Here is a 15,610-nt window from a genome sequence, read left to right on the forward strand (position 1 = left end):
ATTAAATAACCAGGGGGGCAAGTTTGGTATGAGTTATCGTGTGACAAAAAAAAAGTTTAAATTTTGTTAACCAATGAAATTTGTTTCGATTCTCTTACAACAAGTAATTGATAAACATTTTACCGACCGTGACATCTATAACCTTTGTTAGTGTGAGTCATTTATACATTGTATATCATTTAACAACGGATATTGTTTAATATTACCAACATCGACTCTTGAATACCAAACTTATCTTCATACTTGACCAGCGAAATAAACAACAAAACAAAACGGTTTTTATGACCAAACAACTCCCACGACAAATTCGTATGTGGTTAGTTCCAAGACTTTTACTAATATTTACTTATAATAATCCTTGAACAGAAAATATCGTCTTATGCAAACATTTTATCCAATTATTATAATTTCTCGATAGTTTCTGAAGACGTAAAATCTCACGAGTACGAACCACATACACACAAACTTTATGTATATATTTAAATGAATTAGCCTACCTATTTATTTGTATTAAATTACAAAATTTGTAAACTTATTTTCGAGTTCCAATTAAAAACAATCAATATCAACAACCGAATCAGACGAAAGACGCACTACAACACACACAAATCCATTAAAAAATATATACATATATATAAATGTATAAAAAGTCGGCAACAGCGCGTCGTGCTTCCCTATCATCGGTCATCTAACGACTGATTGTGTATTTGTTTAGTTTCCTTCACTCTCTGACCAATGAGGCGACCGTGCAGTAGATGACGTACGCGTCGATCGTGATACACCACAGACACACTACCGACAGCTACCACAAAGATACTGCTTCAATCGGCAACCGCGATTTTAATGTGGAATAAGAAATTTTCGACCCTGCGTAACCCAGTAAAAGGGGCGCAAGACACAACCCCGATTTGATGCGGCGTGGGCGAACGTCGGAGACTTGAAAGTTTTACCTATTTTTAAATACAGACGAATGTTTTATGTTATACAAGAAGGAATTGACTTATATATGTCGAATAAACATTCATACTTGAAATAACTAAAATAAAATAGGATTTAAGCGAAATATTAGTAACTAAAAGTGTATGTGTATGAAAATCTGTATAATTTTGTGAAAAATATGTTTATAAAATTAGAAACAGGTTCTAATAAATCGAAAGGGGTCCAAGGGAGACTCAAGAAAGAGTTATGTGAATTTCCATTATAAGATTTTCATATATTTAAAAGTTTTGGGAATATGGTGCAAAAAACCAGTAATAAGATTTTGAAAGTGGTCTAAGTGGATAAGGATTGTGATTTAGATACCCAAAATGATCCAAGTGAACCCCTACAGGTTCAGGGGACACTCGACAAAGATTTACGTGAATTTTCATCATCATATTTTCAAAAATTTTGGAAGTATGGTACAAAAAAAAGCAGTGAATAGTTTAAAAATGGTCTAAGTGGATAAAACATGTGTTTTAGATATCCAAAATCATCCAATTCAACCCCTAGGTGTCCAGGGGACACTCATCAAAGATTTACGTAAACTTCGACCATTACTTTTTCATTTTTTTTAAATGTTTATAAATATTTTACACAAAAAGCAGAATGAGTAGTTTAAAAGTGGTCTAAGAGAATAAAAATGTGCTTAACATCCCCAAAATGATCCAAGTAAACCCTTAGGGATTAAATAAACCTCTCGAAAAATATTCACGTAAATTTCCATCATAAGATTTTCATATTTTTAAAAGTTTTGGGAATATGGTACAAAAAAACAGCAATAATAGGTTGAAAGTGGTACTAATGGATAAAGAATGTGCTTAATATCTCCAAAATGTCCCAACTAAACTCATAGTGGTTCATAATAATGATTTATGTGAATTTTCATTATAACATTTCCATATTTTAAAAATTCTGGGAATATGGTACAAAAACCAGCATGGATAGTTTAAAAGTGGTCTAAGTGGATAAAAAATGTGCTTTAGATACCCAAAATGATCCAAGTGAACCCCTACAGGTTCAGGGGACACTCGACAAAGATTTACGTGAATTTTCATCATAACCTAAATCTTCATATTTAATTCCTGACAGCTTTGATTTTATCAGATATGTGGCAACATTCCACTATCCCTTGTCATATTATTCGTCTATTACTGATGATATTCATATTTATTAGTAAATCGTATATGCAACTAAAAGTGTAAAAACATGTTGTCAAGTGTCTTGATTTGGATAAAATGCACGTTCCTATAATATATTCACCCCGACTCTCTTTTCCCCTAACAAATTTCAAAATTGTTTCCATCAGCATCGTCGAAAGTGGGTGCGATATTTCAACATAGACAATGTCGCTAACAGCAAAACAGAAGGGCATGCCAAACTACCTTGAAACACTATAAATTTAATTAAATTAAGGGCGATGGTCAATTGGGGAAACAACGAACGTTCAATAATTAAAATTATGAATGAGGTTTGTAAATTCAATCTCGTCGTTTTAATTTATTTGTTTTTATAATGTGCAATCCCAAATATTTATATATATATTAATAATGATAAAATTGTAAGGAAACATCATCATGAGTTGAAATTCCCATAGTGCCCTTCGTGTTAGTGAAATTGAAATTTCAAACCACGCTACTTCGTAAATTTAATTTTCTGTGCTATTTTTTTAAATAACAGTTTTCCACTGAAAAAGAAACTCGTCTTTCCTAACTCATATGAAAAATTGAAGAAAATAAAGATTTAAAATAGACATAATTAATAACTTTTGAGTTACCTGGTATAGTTACGTTGGATATAAATACAAAAGAATGCAATGTAAGCTTTCCCTAACATTTTTGAAAGTATTTAAACTTGGTGTAAGTAATGATAATGAAAAAAGTTTAGCAAACAATGTTACCAGCCAAGTCATATTTTTATACTATTTTCTTCCATAACATTGAATATTTCGTTTCATTTTCTAAGGCACAAAAGTAACAGTCACCCTTTATAATAATCTGCCTCTTCTAACACGTATGCCATAATTTATTTATAAATAAACGACATTATGTTTACCTATTTAGCACGAATTTCATAAACTTATACAAGTATCTAAAAGACCAGACGAAAACACATAATAAATATTTTTTAATACACACACATTTACTACAACGGGCTTTTGTTTATTAAAATATTATAGGATACACGTTTATATAAATAGATTTGTCACTTATCTCACTGTTATTGTTTTCGGTTAATCAAAATAACTTACACAAAAAACTTTCGAACTAAATAATATAAAAATAGAATAATTAAGAAGTAAATGGACATCTGCAAGTAGAACCATTCACGTTGGCATAATTGTAAGTAATAAAATAAAACAGCGTGAGACTTACCATTCTTCACGGTTTTAGATTCCGTGCTAGAAGGTTCACTAGTATAAAGTTCTAATTTTCTACCGTACATAATCACACACTTTTTAGTTCATTTGGAATTGAAGTTAATCTCACCGAATTATTTTTAACATAATTGTTAATAAATATTTTAAGTTTTTATACACACACTAAGTCAAAACATGAAGAACACTACTAGACCAAATCGGCCATTATTTTTATTTGTATACATTTTACATTGCAGATGGCGCTCCGAATGCGTCAACCGACTGTCATTATTAACCAAGAATTAGAGTAGTAGCAAGGATGTACCATTACGATAAGAATATAAATACTTGATATATTATTTTTTTTCAGAAATTACGAGAATATTTTCAGTTATTTGATTGTCTTCTATATCTCTAATATCATGGTTTTTGTATATCTCACATTTATTTATAATTATGCAATAGACGCAACCTTTCTTTTTTAATCTTGATGAAATGACATCTGTCAATTGTAAACGTCAACGTTGTTTTGTGAAAAGGTTTTAAAAATGAAAAATTTTTAACGTGTCTTAAAATTTAATCAAAAATGAATTACAAAGATAATGTATTGAATCCAGAACCAATAAAACCGAAAAGCAGTATTCTATGTTGGGATATTAGTGATTATAGTCAAACGATTCAATTTATTTTGTGTACTTGTGCAGTATTTATATTTTTCCTTCTATATGGTTACATGCAAGAACTTATATTTACCATTGAAGGATTTAAACATTATGGTTGGTTCTTGACACTAGTGCAATTCGGATTTTATAGCATATTTGGATTATTAGAAACGAAAATAAGACGTATAGGTACCAGGAAGTAAGTGTCGTGAATATTTAGTATTCAAATCGAAAGTTATTTTTTCTTGTAGGATACCAATTAAAACGTATTGTTTACTCGCTCTTTTAACATTAGGAACTATGGGTTTTTCGAATTCGTCCTTGGGGTATTTGAATTACCCAACACAAGTGATTTTTAAGTGTTGCAAACTTATCCCTGTTTTAGTGGGAGGGATATTAATACAAGGGAAAAAATACGGTCCTCTAGATTTCTTAGCTGCTTCATTTATGTGTATAGGATTAATTTTATTCACTTTAGGTATGTAGTATAAAAACTAGGATAATAAATTGGATAAATAATATGGTTTTAGCCGATTCTAAGGTACAACCGAATTTCAATTCAACCGGAATCGTGATTATATCAATGGCGTTATTATGTGACGCTATTATTGGAAACGTCCAAGAAAAATCGATGAAAAATTATGGCGCGACAAACGCTGAAGTCGTAATGTATTCGTACACTTTAGGTTTTTTGTATATTTTTATAATAATGTTGATTTCTGGTGATTTAATTGACGGTATAAATTTTTTTTTGCGCGTAAGTAATATTAAGTTACAAATGTTAGTTTTCTGTCGATTTTTCATTTTAGAATCCCAAGAAAATGTACGGTTACGCTTTTATATTTTCTTTCACGGGTTATTTGGGTATTCAGATTGTTTTAACTTTGGTCAGAACGTCCGGTGCTTTCGCCGCCGTTACGGTAACAACATGTAGGAAAGCTGTATCAATCGTTATATCTTTTATGTTCTTTAGTAAACCGTTCATATTTCAGTGAGTATTATCGTCGTTTATCGTATTTTTTAGCACTAAATTGATTGTTTTAGGTATTTATGGTCTGGTTTACTCGTGGTTTTAGGAATATATTTAAATTTATTTAGTAAAAAACACCCAATTTCGATAGGAGATTTCGAAAATAAAATCGAAGCTGTTTATAGGTACTTACGGTATAAATTTATCGCTAGTAGGTATCAAAGCGGACGATATTTAACTGAAGTGTAATTAAATAAAAATAAACTAAAATAAATCTTTGTTTTATTAAATATACTTCGCATTCACATCCTATTATTTGTCTATAAACTAAATTTCCTCCTACATTCTTTATGTTTTACGTTGACAGTTTGGAAGTCTTCTTCTTTTAATTTTGAAATTGACGTTTATGTTATATGGTAGATTACACGGTTACATCAACCCGATGTAACTATGAAGGTCCACTTTAGTGTGTTTTAAGTTGGGTTTTATAACATTAAGTGAGCTTAGATCCCATTTAGTATGAATTGTCAGTTTAGATCACATTTAGAGTGCATTTAGTTAGCTTAGTACACATTTAGTGTGGATGAAGTGAACTTAGGACATATTCACTGTGCATTTAGTAATGATTAAGTGACATTTAGCTCAAATTAAGTAGGCTTTGGTCATATTTAATGTGGATTTAGTAGCACTCTATCACATTTGATGATAATTAAGTTAGACTATGTTACATTTAGTGTTTATTGAGTGATTTTAGTCATATTTTGTTAGGTTATGTCAGTTTCAGGATAGATTTTCTCCTAAAAGTGTCGAATCACCTCCAAATTTTTCAATTTTAAGATTAAGTTACAACGTATCCAACTTTCTTTTCATAATAAAGTTTATGTATATTCTTCTTGACACATGAACTATACGATATAAGTGAGGAAATGACAAGAAAAAGAAACAATTCTTTTTTCAAAATAAGTACAATTATATATTTAGCTATAGCATGCACTAATAATTACAAAAAAAAACTGATTTATCAACAAAATAGGTACAATCACTGGCATACGTTCCAACAACATAAAAATCAAAATTCAAATAGTACTGAGATAAGTTTTAATGGCCGCCGAATCTCTATTCAACCAAGCCGCGTTCAATTTGATCGTTTCAATCGACTGTTGTACCGTTCTTTCAGTACCTGGAGCTTTGTGTTCAGTGAAAAACCTTTCGACTTCCGAAGCCTTTTCATCGCTAGCGAAATTTTCCGTTAAATATTTGATCAATCTGGTTAAAAGTTGCCCCGTAACGCGATCGTTGATCTTGGGCCAATTATCCTTGAAAAATTGCCAAGCTATATCCCTCCCGTTACTACTCAAACCCACCGAAGCTATAACGAACACGGTATCCTGAGAACGAACTTCATCCTGCGAATAAAACAAAAATAAAATCTAATCTCGTTATGGATAGATAAACGACTTACCGACATGGCGAATTCCAAAACTCTCCTCAACAAAATCGGATCTTTGGTAGCACCGAACGCCCTACTGATACGATCTTTTTCTTCGTGTAGATCGCTGGTTCTGTACAATTTCAATAAAACGTCGAATTCCTCAACGCCGCCGGCCCGCAAAACCGTCTTGTAACAAGCGCTACGAAGATCGGCCAATAAAACTTCCCGATTCGATACGTGATCCGAAAATCTCTTTTTCGCTTCGGATATACTCGATCCGTGATCCAACCAAGCCAATTTACCTAAAACCAATCCCCTCAACAACGTATCCAAGTGAGTTTCGCCGGATTTCTGCGTCCAACCTAATCGATTGTAAACTTTGTCCAACAACTTCTTCTGATACTGAAAATACAAGATTATAATACGTTCAGATTCGATTCATCGGATTTATTTACTTTGTTGTAATTTTCTTCGTAATCCGTATGGCCCAACAGCTGACCCAATCTCTCCAATATGTTACCTATGGAACTCCATACGTTGTAATTTGGTTCGTCTTCGAATGCTTTCAATAATTTCAACACCTCGACCGTACTCGTATGACCCGCTTTCACCATCGCGAATAAATCGTCCAACAATCCCAATCTATCTAAGGGAGGTAGGGTGCGATCCCTTATGGCCGGTATGAATTTCTTCAACATTTCCGGCGGATATTGAGTCCTGTAAAAACCTATCGTGCCCGGATTTATTTTAATCCAATCGTTTTCGTTCACGTCAGGTACAATTACATCGGTGTTTTCAGTCGTCAAAACGGTGCTGACGATTTCTTTGGAAGGGTTCTTAGAGGTAGATATAGATATAGGGATCATCCATAAATAATTTTCGTTACTAGAATTCGATCCGTCGGCGGTGAATTTTGTTTGTGACAGAGTCAATTTCATTCCGCCCCCGTCACCTGAAATCGGTATAATCGGTTACTATGTAGACATCTATCTAAACGACATTTATATTCGTAGATCATAAATCCGTTACAATTCAAACGACCCTCTTATACGTATGACGACTTATATATTCATATATTGAAATTCCGTTGATTCTAAACAACCCCCGTATGTATACAACGATTTTTATAAACGTAGATCGTAAGTCAGTTACATTTCAGACGACCCTCGTATACAAATAACGACTTATACATTCGTAGAGTGTCAGTCAGTTACAGTTCAGATAACCCTCGTATACATATAACGGTTTATACATTCGTAAATCCGTTACTTTCTGCACAATCCTTGTATTTTCGACCATCCTCGTATACTTCGTAGTTACTTTTAATTAGTAGATGTCTAGAGTCTTGTACTTTTTAGACAATCCTCGTATAAGTTTAATGTTCGTGGATGGTAGGTTCGTTTACTTTTCGAACGACCCTCATATTCATATGTTTTTTATATTCGTGGTTCGTTAACTTTCGCACAATCCTCGTATATAATATTTAATATTCGAAGATGATTTCCTTTTTAAATCAACCTCGTATACATAAGGTTTTTATATTTGTTAATTTCTCCACTATTCTCGTATATATTTCACTTTTATATTATTCATAGATGATAAGTTCGCTTCCTTTTTAGAAAAGCGTGGTATGCATACAACGAATTTTATAATAATAAATCCGTTACTTTCTGCACAGTCCTCGTACATGTATTACATAACCCTCGTATACATATAATGACTTACATTCGTACGTTACAGGTACAATAATTTTTGAACGGCTTTCGTATATGAAAATAATTTAAAACTAAATTATGTAGTTGAAATGAAATACAGGGCGAGTCGAAACGTATAACTAAACGAAATTTTCCATAAAAAAAAATCAAAACTTAATTAATAGGTAAAAAGGGGTTACACGCGTGATAATACAATTAGGGCTACTCATTAGATGGAATAAATACAATATTGGAAAATAGTAGAAAATTGGATGATATAGTACAGGGGGAGTCAAAAAGATGGAAAACATACAATATTATGTTCTAATTTGACATAAGAACATTTAAGAGGCTGGAAAATAAGAAAAAATTGGATGATACAGTACAGGGGGAGTCAAAAAGATGGAAAACATACAATATTATGTTCTAATTTGGCATAAGAACATTTAAGAGGCTGGAAAATAAGAAAAAATTGGATGATACAGTACAGGGGGAGTCAAAAAGATGGAAAACATACAATATCATGTTCTAATTTGGCATAAGAACATTTAAAGGGGTTGGAAAAATGTGATTACACAGAACAGGGGGCTTTAAAAAGACTAGATAAATACTATTTTATGTTCTAATTTGATATAAAATACAATATTAAGTTCTAATTTGGCATAAGAACATTTAAGGGATGTGAAAATAGGAGAAAATTGGATGATACATACAGGGGGAGTAAAAAAGATTGAATAAATACAATTTTATGTACTATTGCGAAAAAAAATTTCGAAAATCAAATAAAGGGTTTCCGATAAGAACAATAGAGAATTGACTCACATAATACAGGGCGCGTTCGAGAATTTATAATTTAATACATAAATATCATAAAAATGAAATCGAAATTAAATTGAGGGGTAAAAAAAAGTAATTCTACGGTATAGGGCGGCGAATCAAAAAAATGGAATAGTGAAAAATAATGTGAAAAAAAAAATATTTCGATCCAAATTATGTCGAAACGTATGATATATAAAATTTCATTCCAACGAAACCAAAACTAAATTGAGAGGTTGAAAAAAGATGCGCACAATACAGGAGGGAGTCGAAAAAAGTTTGAATAACACAAAATTCTATTATAATTTGAAAACAAAAAACTAATTAAGGAAAGGAAATTATGGTGTGATTGAAAAAAGCGAAAAATCTCTGGCTTACCTGCAGATTTTTGTGAAACTTTAACGACGGGAAATCCTTTTTGTTTCGTCCACGTGGACATGACGTCGCCAATCGGTTTTTTACTGGCTTCCTCCAACGCCGCCCACAAATCTTCCGTGAAAGTATTTTTGTATTGATACCTGGTCAAATACAAATTCATGCCTTTCCTGAAATCCTCGTCGCCTATATAATGATGTAACATCCTAATAACCGACGCCCCTTTATTGTAACTGATATCGTCGAATATTTCGTCGATTTCCGATGGATTGCCTACGGGCACTTCGATGGGATGGGAATTTTGCAGGCTGTCCAATTCCAATGCTTTGATGTAGGAATCGTTGACGAATTGCGTCCAAATGTCGTATTCGGGAAAGAGGAAATTGACGCAGAGGAATTCGACGAAGGAGGCGTAACCTTCGTTCAACCACAAATGGGTCCACCATTCCATCGTTACCAGATTACCGAACCATTGGTGGGCCAATTCGTGACCGACTACAAGGGCTATCCACTGTTTTCTAACGGCGGAAGTGTTTTTGGGATCGACTAGTAAACAAGTTTCCCTGAAAGCGAATTCGATATTCAAGTGAAGTTTGTTTTTTTTTTGGAAAAAATACGATCCGCCTTGTATATTTATCAACATCAAATCGCCTCGTATGCTTTTTTATTGCACCCTGTACAACTTCTGAAGCTCATATCGACCTTTGTATTTTTGAAAATTTTCGATTTTTAACCCGTATATATTCAAAATTTCCTTAAATCACCCTGTAGATCTTTGAAAGCTTATATATTTTAAAAATTTTCTCAATCTTGTAAGGAACTTTATAATAATCGAAACTTTTCAAATTACCCTGTATATTATCAAAATTTATTTGAATCGCCCATTATATTTTTGAAAGCTTTCCTTCTTTTTTTACCACCCTATATAATTTTAAAAATGTCTAAAATCATTCTGTACTTTTTCAAAATTTTGAATCCTTCGGTATTTCAAATTCAACGAACTACCCTGTATATCTTTAAAAGCTCTTTTAACGACCCTGTATACATTTGTGAATCTTGAATATTTCCAAATTGGTTACAAATCACCTCGTATAGTTTCAAAGCTCATCGAATTACCCTGTATAAAAAAATTATTAAGTTCCCTACATCATCCTGTATATTTATGAAAACTTCTTGAATCACCCTGTATATCTTTGAAAGCTTATATATTTTTAATTATCTCTCAATCTTATAACGAACTTTATAATAATCGAAACTTTTCAAATTACCCTGTATGATTTTGAAAGTTCCTCAAATCGTTCAGTAAATTTTTAAAATCTTAAATCGCTCGGTTTTTCAAACTCAAAGAACAACCCTGTATATCTTTGAAAGCTCTTTTAACGGCCCTATATATTTTTCAACATTCCTTAAATATTTCTGTACATTTTTGAAATACTTTCAAATCACCTAGTATATTTTCGGACGCTTCTTGAATCACCATGTACATTTGTGAATTTTGAATATTTTCAATTTCCAAATCACCTCGTATATTTCCAAAGCTCATCGCATTACCCTGTATAAAATAATTGTAAGTTTCTTACATTACCCTGTATATCTTTGAAAGCTTATATACTTTCAATTATCTCTCAATTTTATAACGAACTTTATAATAATCGAAACTTTTCAAATTACCCTGTATATAATTAAAATTTATTTGAATCGCCCATTATATTTTTGAAAGATTTTCTCTCTTTTTTAACACCCTGTATGGTTTTGAAAGTTCCTCAAATAGTTCAGTAAATTTTTAAAATCTTACATCGCTCGGTTTTTCAAACTCAAAGAACTACCCTGTATATCTTTGAAAGCTCTTTTAACGACCCTGTATATTTTTCAACATTCCTAAAAAATTTCTGTACATTTCTGAAATACTATTTTCGAACGCTTCTTGAACCTAACCTCGTATATTTTCAAAGCTCATCGCATTACCCTGTATAAAATAATTGTTCCTTACATCATCCTGTATATTTTCAAAACTCCAAATTACCTGGTATATTTCGAAATTCGACTTAACCACCTAATATAAATAATTCTACAATCATCCTGTATATTTTTAAAAGCTATTTGAATCGTCTTGTATACTCTCCAATTTTTTAAATAATGTTGAATTTTTTTTAAAAAGATTGTTGAATCACCCTATATATTTTCATAACAGTACTTATTATATGACCTCCCAAAATCACCTTGTAAATTTGTAAAACATCTCTAAATTACCCTGTATAATTTTAAACGTACCTGCTACGGTGAAATAAGAACATACTATGTTGCCAAATTTAACTCTATTTCAGATACTACGGAAAATAATTATTTCAAATTAAAGATTCTTTATGGTAATATATTCTTATATAATAAACCCCCTCGTTTTTATAACTTTCCCCGCCTATGTCTATCATCAGTTCTGCTAAGGAAACGTGACGATGAGTTGAGAAAAAAAATTAACGGAAATCGCACATAGAACCTTGACATTGAATAATGCAATCGTTAAATAATTCACAACTATTTTAATTAGAAAAAAAAACAGTCGATAATTACATATCCATAAATGCATCAATAAAATATCTAATTTTCCAATAAAATAAAAAATAAGAAATAAAAGAATCTCACCTATAAGTAACTAGGCCCCAATTCTCCATGGCCCCGGCGCTAAAATCAGCTATAGCAATCAAATCGATCTTCGGTAACGGGTATGCAATATTGAAATATTCTTTATAATAAGGCAAAACTTTCGTGGCTACCTCCAGGGCGAATAAACCTTGTTCGGTTTTTCCCTTAGGGGTATAAACCCTTACGAGAACACCATCGCTCGATCTGTCTTCTACGTAATCGTATTCGCCTATAACCGCCGCTACTAAATATGTCGACATGATTGGCGTAGTTTCAAAATTATATCTGAAATTTGTTTAAAAAATGGGACAACCTTTATACTTTTTGTTACAATGCCAATACTACTTTTGGTAGCACCTCGTAAATATTCATACAAAAGTGTGCACTATAATTATAAGATTTTTATAAAGAGGATTTCAAAAATAGTGAACGAGAAAATGAAATTTCTGAAACGTTTGTATAGGGAGTTTTAAAAGTTATGACCACTATAATTATATTCGTATTTCAAAAGTTGTGATCGTATTAATACGATAATTTCAAATAGAGAGTTTCAAAAATGATGACCACTATAATTATGAATTTTGCAAAATATTTGTAGTGTTTCAACAGTTGTGATCCGATAAATTTCAAAAGGTTCCTACAGAAAATTTCAAAAGTTATTGCCATCTTAATAAAAAAATGTCCGAAATATTTCAAAAATAATAGTAATGACCAATACAAAAATATAATTTCCAAAACTTTAATACAGTTAATTTCAAAAATTAAGACCACTTTGATTTTAAAAAATTCTGAAATACTCGTACAGGGAATTTCAAAAGTAATGACCATCACAATAATAAAATTCCATAAACGTTAATACAGTTAATTTCAAAAATTACGACCACTTTGATTCTAAAATGCTCGTCTAGGTAATTTCAAAAGTAATGACCATCACAATAATGCCATTCCCAAAACGTTAATACAGTTAATATCAAAAATTACGACCACTTTGATGATAAAATTTCTGATATGCTCGTACAGGGTATTTCAAAAGTAATGGCTGAGGCGAATAATATTTACTTACTTAATGAGATCACCTTCTGGCTGGCTAGTTTTTACTGGCATATTTGATAAGGCGACTAAATCCTTGGGTACGGTGAGACTTATATCAAAAGTAGCTTTATGGGCCGGTTCGTCCCAACAAGGAAAACATCTACGCGCGTCCGTAGCCTCAAACTGCGTAACGGCCGCGTAAGTTTCAACCCCCTTTTGATTCACATATTTACTCCTACAAAAACAAACCTCTCTGATACTGATTGCGCTGGAAATTGAGTATTATACAACTCACCTATACAACCCCTTCATTTTTTCGTTGATTTCCCCAGTGAAATATATATCTAAAATATAAGAACCTGGGGTGATTTGTGACGGAAATTTCAAAATGGCAGTTTCTTCTTCTGTACATAATGTTACTTGACCCGGTTTTAAGGATTTGTCGTCTTTTAAAGTCACCTCGTGCAACTTTAAGTCTAGTGCGTTAAGTACAATAGTATCGGTGTTGGTTAGAACCTAAAAAAATTTATTAACTCATACCTGAGATCCGAAGTAGCATAAAACATAACCTACATTGCAAAGGATCTAAATCCACCTTAAGAAGTTAACAGGACTATTAAAAGTGAAATAAATCAGGATAATGTAATACTTGAGGTAGATATAGTAATAAAAATAAGATCTAAAATTGATGATATTAATTAGGAATTGATTCAAAATCTTACCAGGACTTTAATCAATTTTATACAATCTAAAAATGAAGAAATAATATAGATGTTGGTTCAAATTGGTATGTGGTGACTCACTAGAATACATAACCTCAAAATTTGTAGTAATTACGTCAACAATTCGACATCACATTGTGTTATATTGTATATTAACAATAAATTTTATATCAAGTTTGATATTATTATGCTCTGTGAACTACCTAACGTTTGTTTTAACTACAAATATGAACAAAAATACAGTTGATTTGTAGAAAAGAATCATAAATCCTCACTAGGAACATATAATTATAAATTACCATCGCACAATTTCTAGCTGCGCATGAATATCGATGACAAGATGATCTCTCCCGCCATTTTGTCTAATGCAAGCCATTATTTCCAATATGGCGTCTGGTTTATGACGCAATTTCCACCAGGAGTGGTATTATATATTATTTTAATGAATCAACCCGAATTGATAGCGAAAAAAAGACTATCAGAGGATAATTTGTTTAAAAAAATATCAGTATTCAATATTCATCAAAAAAATCATTTTAAAAATAACAAACAATATTAAAAAAATATATGAAAATGATTTTATAGGTTATGTTATAGTCGAATTCAATGTGTATTTTTGATAAGTCACAAAAATGTCCAAATTAATTCAAAATTATTTATAATATCGTTATTTTACTAGGTCGATGGTAGTTCAAGTTTAATTAAAAAAAAATAATAAATAGTTTCCTTGAACAATACGAGTTGGTTCGATTAACATACAAGCAAGGTGCTTGAAGAAAGTATACATACCAAAAGAATTGTTAATGATTGCTTATTCTATCGATAAATGAATAGACAGTAGTTAAAACCAATAAAGGTGTGTTTTATTTTTATTACAATTTATTTCGTAAACCAGTATTGTTTATATTTTGAGCAACACTGTATATATCTGCACCACTCGATTACATTATTAAAAATTAGGTTATGATAAGTGAAATATATAATACGAGATAATGGAAAATACCCAGAGACGTTTTAGATAAGATAATACGAGACTTATCTGTATGAAAATGGACAATAATTATACAGAAATAACTCCATCACAAATTTAGAAAAACAAAGTCACTAATAATATATAAACATAAGCAACCTTGAAAACCATGCACTTACAATAAATTTCGTTAAATAGAAACCGGCATATGGTTAAAAAAGGACCTACCTCAATTTCAACAGAAACACTTCCCCGAAACAACAACGTTTTCAAATCTGGAACTAAAGATAAACGGTAGTGTTTAGGTTTAACATTTTGAGGTAATCTTTCGAATGGTTTTCCTTGTGGCATATTTGACGAGGTTTTCTGTACAGCGATGAAATGTCTCGTACTATTACTACTACAACTAATCCACTCACTACAATGTTGACTTCGCCCCACTGACACAGCAACCGATTGCGGCAAGCGCAGGCGATCCGTGCGACGATTTTTGAAGGGGACAGGGCCAGGGACGTTTCTCCTTTGCTTTCCTAACGGTACTTTATGATTACACAAATTTTTATTTCCTTTGTAAGTCGAGAATTTGTACGAAGCGTTTAAAAATTTCTTGACAACTAGTTCAGTCAATATTTTTGATGACATTAAAATTATATGCGTGAGATGACTTGTAATTTAGTTGAAACATTTGAGGTTAAATGACAGAAGCACGTTTGTTTACTTTAATATTTTACGGAGACGGCTACCTAAATGTAGGCAACCAACAACTCATACATATATAGTGGATCGCTTCGTTTACACTATTAACTTCAGTTGTATTTAAAAAACTTGAAATTAAACTAAAAACAACTAAAACAATAGTGTAATATTTTAATAATCTATGTTTACGTAATCATATTTCATATAAATAGTTTACTTGTTTCACTCAATATATAAAAAGTACTTTTATTCTTTATTAAAATT

The 15,610-nt window shown here is 31.6% G+C and overlaps 3 protein-coding genes across 3 annotated transcripts in view; 1 reads left to right on the forward strand and 2 right to left on the reverse strand.

Moving 5' to 3' along the window:
• The window catches only part of LOC130452428 (cyclin-dependent kinase 14), a 77,814-nt gene extending 74,234 nt beyond the window's left edge, over positions 1–3,580 (reverse strand). Inside the window, exon 1 of the mRNA XM_056791706.1 lies at positions 3,354–3,580. Coding sequence (XP_056647684.1) covers positions 3,354–3,423 — 70 coding nt within the window. The 5' untranslated portion in view covers positions 3,424–3,580. The remainder of the gene's footprint in view (positions 1–3,353) is intronic.
• On the forward strand, positions 3,198–5,243 carry LOC130452429 (adenosine 3'-phospho 5'-phosphosulfate transporter 2). The gene is made up of 6 exons (XM_056791708.1): positions 3,198–3,320; positions 3,595–4,198; positions 4,251–4,477; positions 4,530–4,756; positions 4,809–4,990; positions 5,044–5,243. Exons 2-6 carry the CDS (start codon positions 3,924–3,926, stop codon positions 5,216–5,218), a joined length of 1,086 nt encoding a protein of 361 aa, XP_056647686.1. The 5' UTR covers positions 3,198–3,320; positions 3,595–3,923; the 3' UTR covers positions 5,219–5,243.
• Positions 5,244–5,915: 672 nt separating this feature from the next.
• On the reverse strand, positions 5,916–15,376 carry LOC130452426 (puromycin-sensitive aminopeptidase). The gene is made up of 8 exons (XM_056791705.1): positions 14,879–15,376; positions 13,254–13,474; positions 12,990–13,193; positions 11,927–12,211; positions 9,290–9,849; positions 6,857–7,353; positions 6,432–6,803; positions 5,916–6,375 (listed from the first exon to the last, which is right to left on the reverse strand). The coding sequence occupies exons 1-8, from the start codon at positions 15,290–15,292 to the stop codon at positions 6,046–6,048; spliced, it is 2,883 nt and encodes a 960-aa protein (XP_056647683.1). The 5' UTR covers positions 15,293–15,376; the 3' UTR covers positions 5,916–6,045.
• Between the last annotated feature and the right edge of the window lie 234 nt (positions 15,377–15,610).

This window comes from Diorhabda sublineata, chromosome 1 (assembly GCF_026230105.1).
Source record: "Diorhabda sublineata isolate icDioSubl1.1 chromosome 1, icDioSubl1.1, whole genome shotgun sequence".
NCBI lineage: Eukaryota > Metazoa > Arthropoda > Insecta > Coleoptera > Chrysomelidae > Diorhabda > Diorhabda sublineata.

Coding starts and splice junctions, on each gene's coding strand:
- LOC130452426 (XM_056791705.1), bottom strand. CDS start 15,292: ATGTCATCAAAAATATTGACTGAACTAGTTGTCAAGAAATTTTTAAAC. Junction 13,475..14,878: donor GTGTTTCTGTTGAAATTGAG/GTAGGTCCTTTT, acceptor AAATTTTTTTAG/GTTCTAACCAACACCGATAC. Junction 13,194..13,253: donor AAAATGAAGGGGTTGTATAG/GTGAGTTGTATA, acceptor TTGTTTTTGTAG/GAGTAAATATGTGAATCAAA.
- LOC130452429 (XM_056791708.1), top strand. CDS start 3,924: ATGAATTACAAAGATAATGTATTGAATCCAGAACCAATAAAACCGAAA. Junction 4,199..4,250: donor AGACGTATAGGTACCAGGAA/GTAAGTGTCGTG, acceptor TTTTTCTTGTAG/GATACCAATTAAAACGTATT. Junction 4,757..4,808: donor GTATAAATTTTTTTTTGCGC/GTAAGTAATATT, acceptor TTTTCATTTTAG/AATCCCAAGAAAATGTACGG.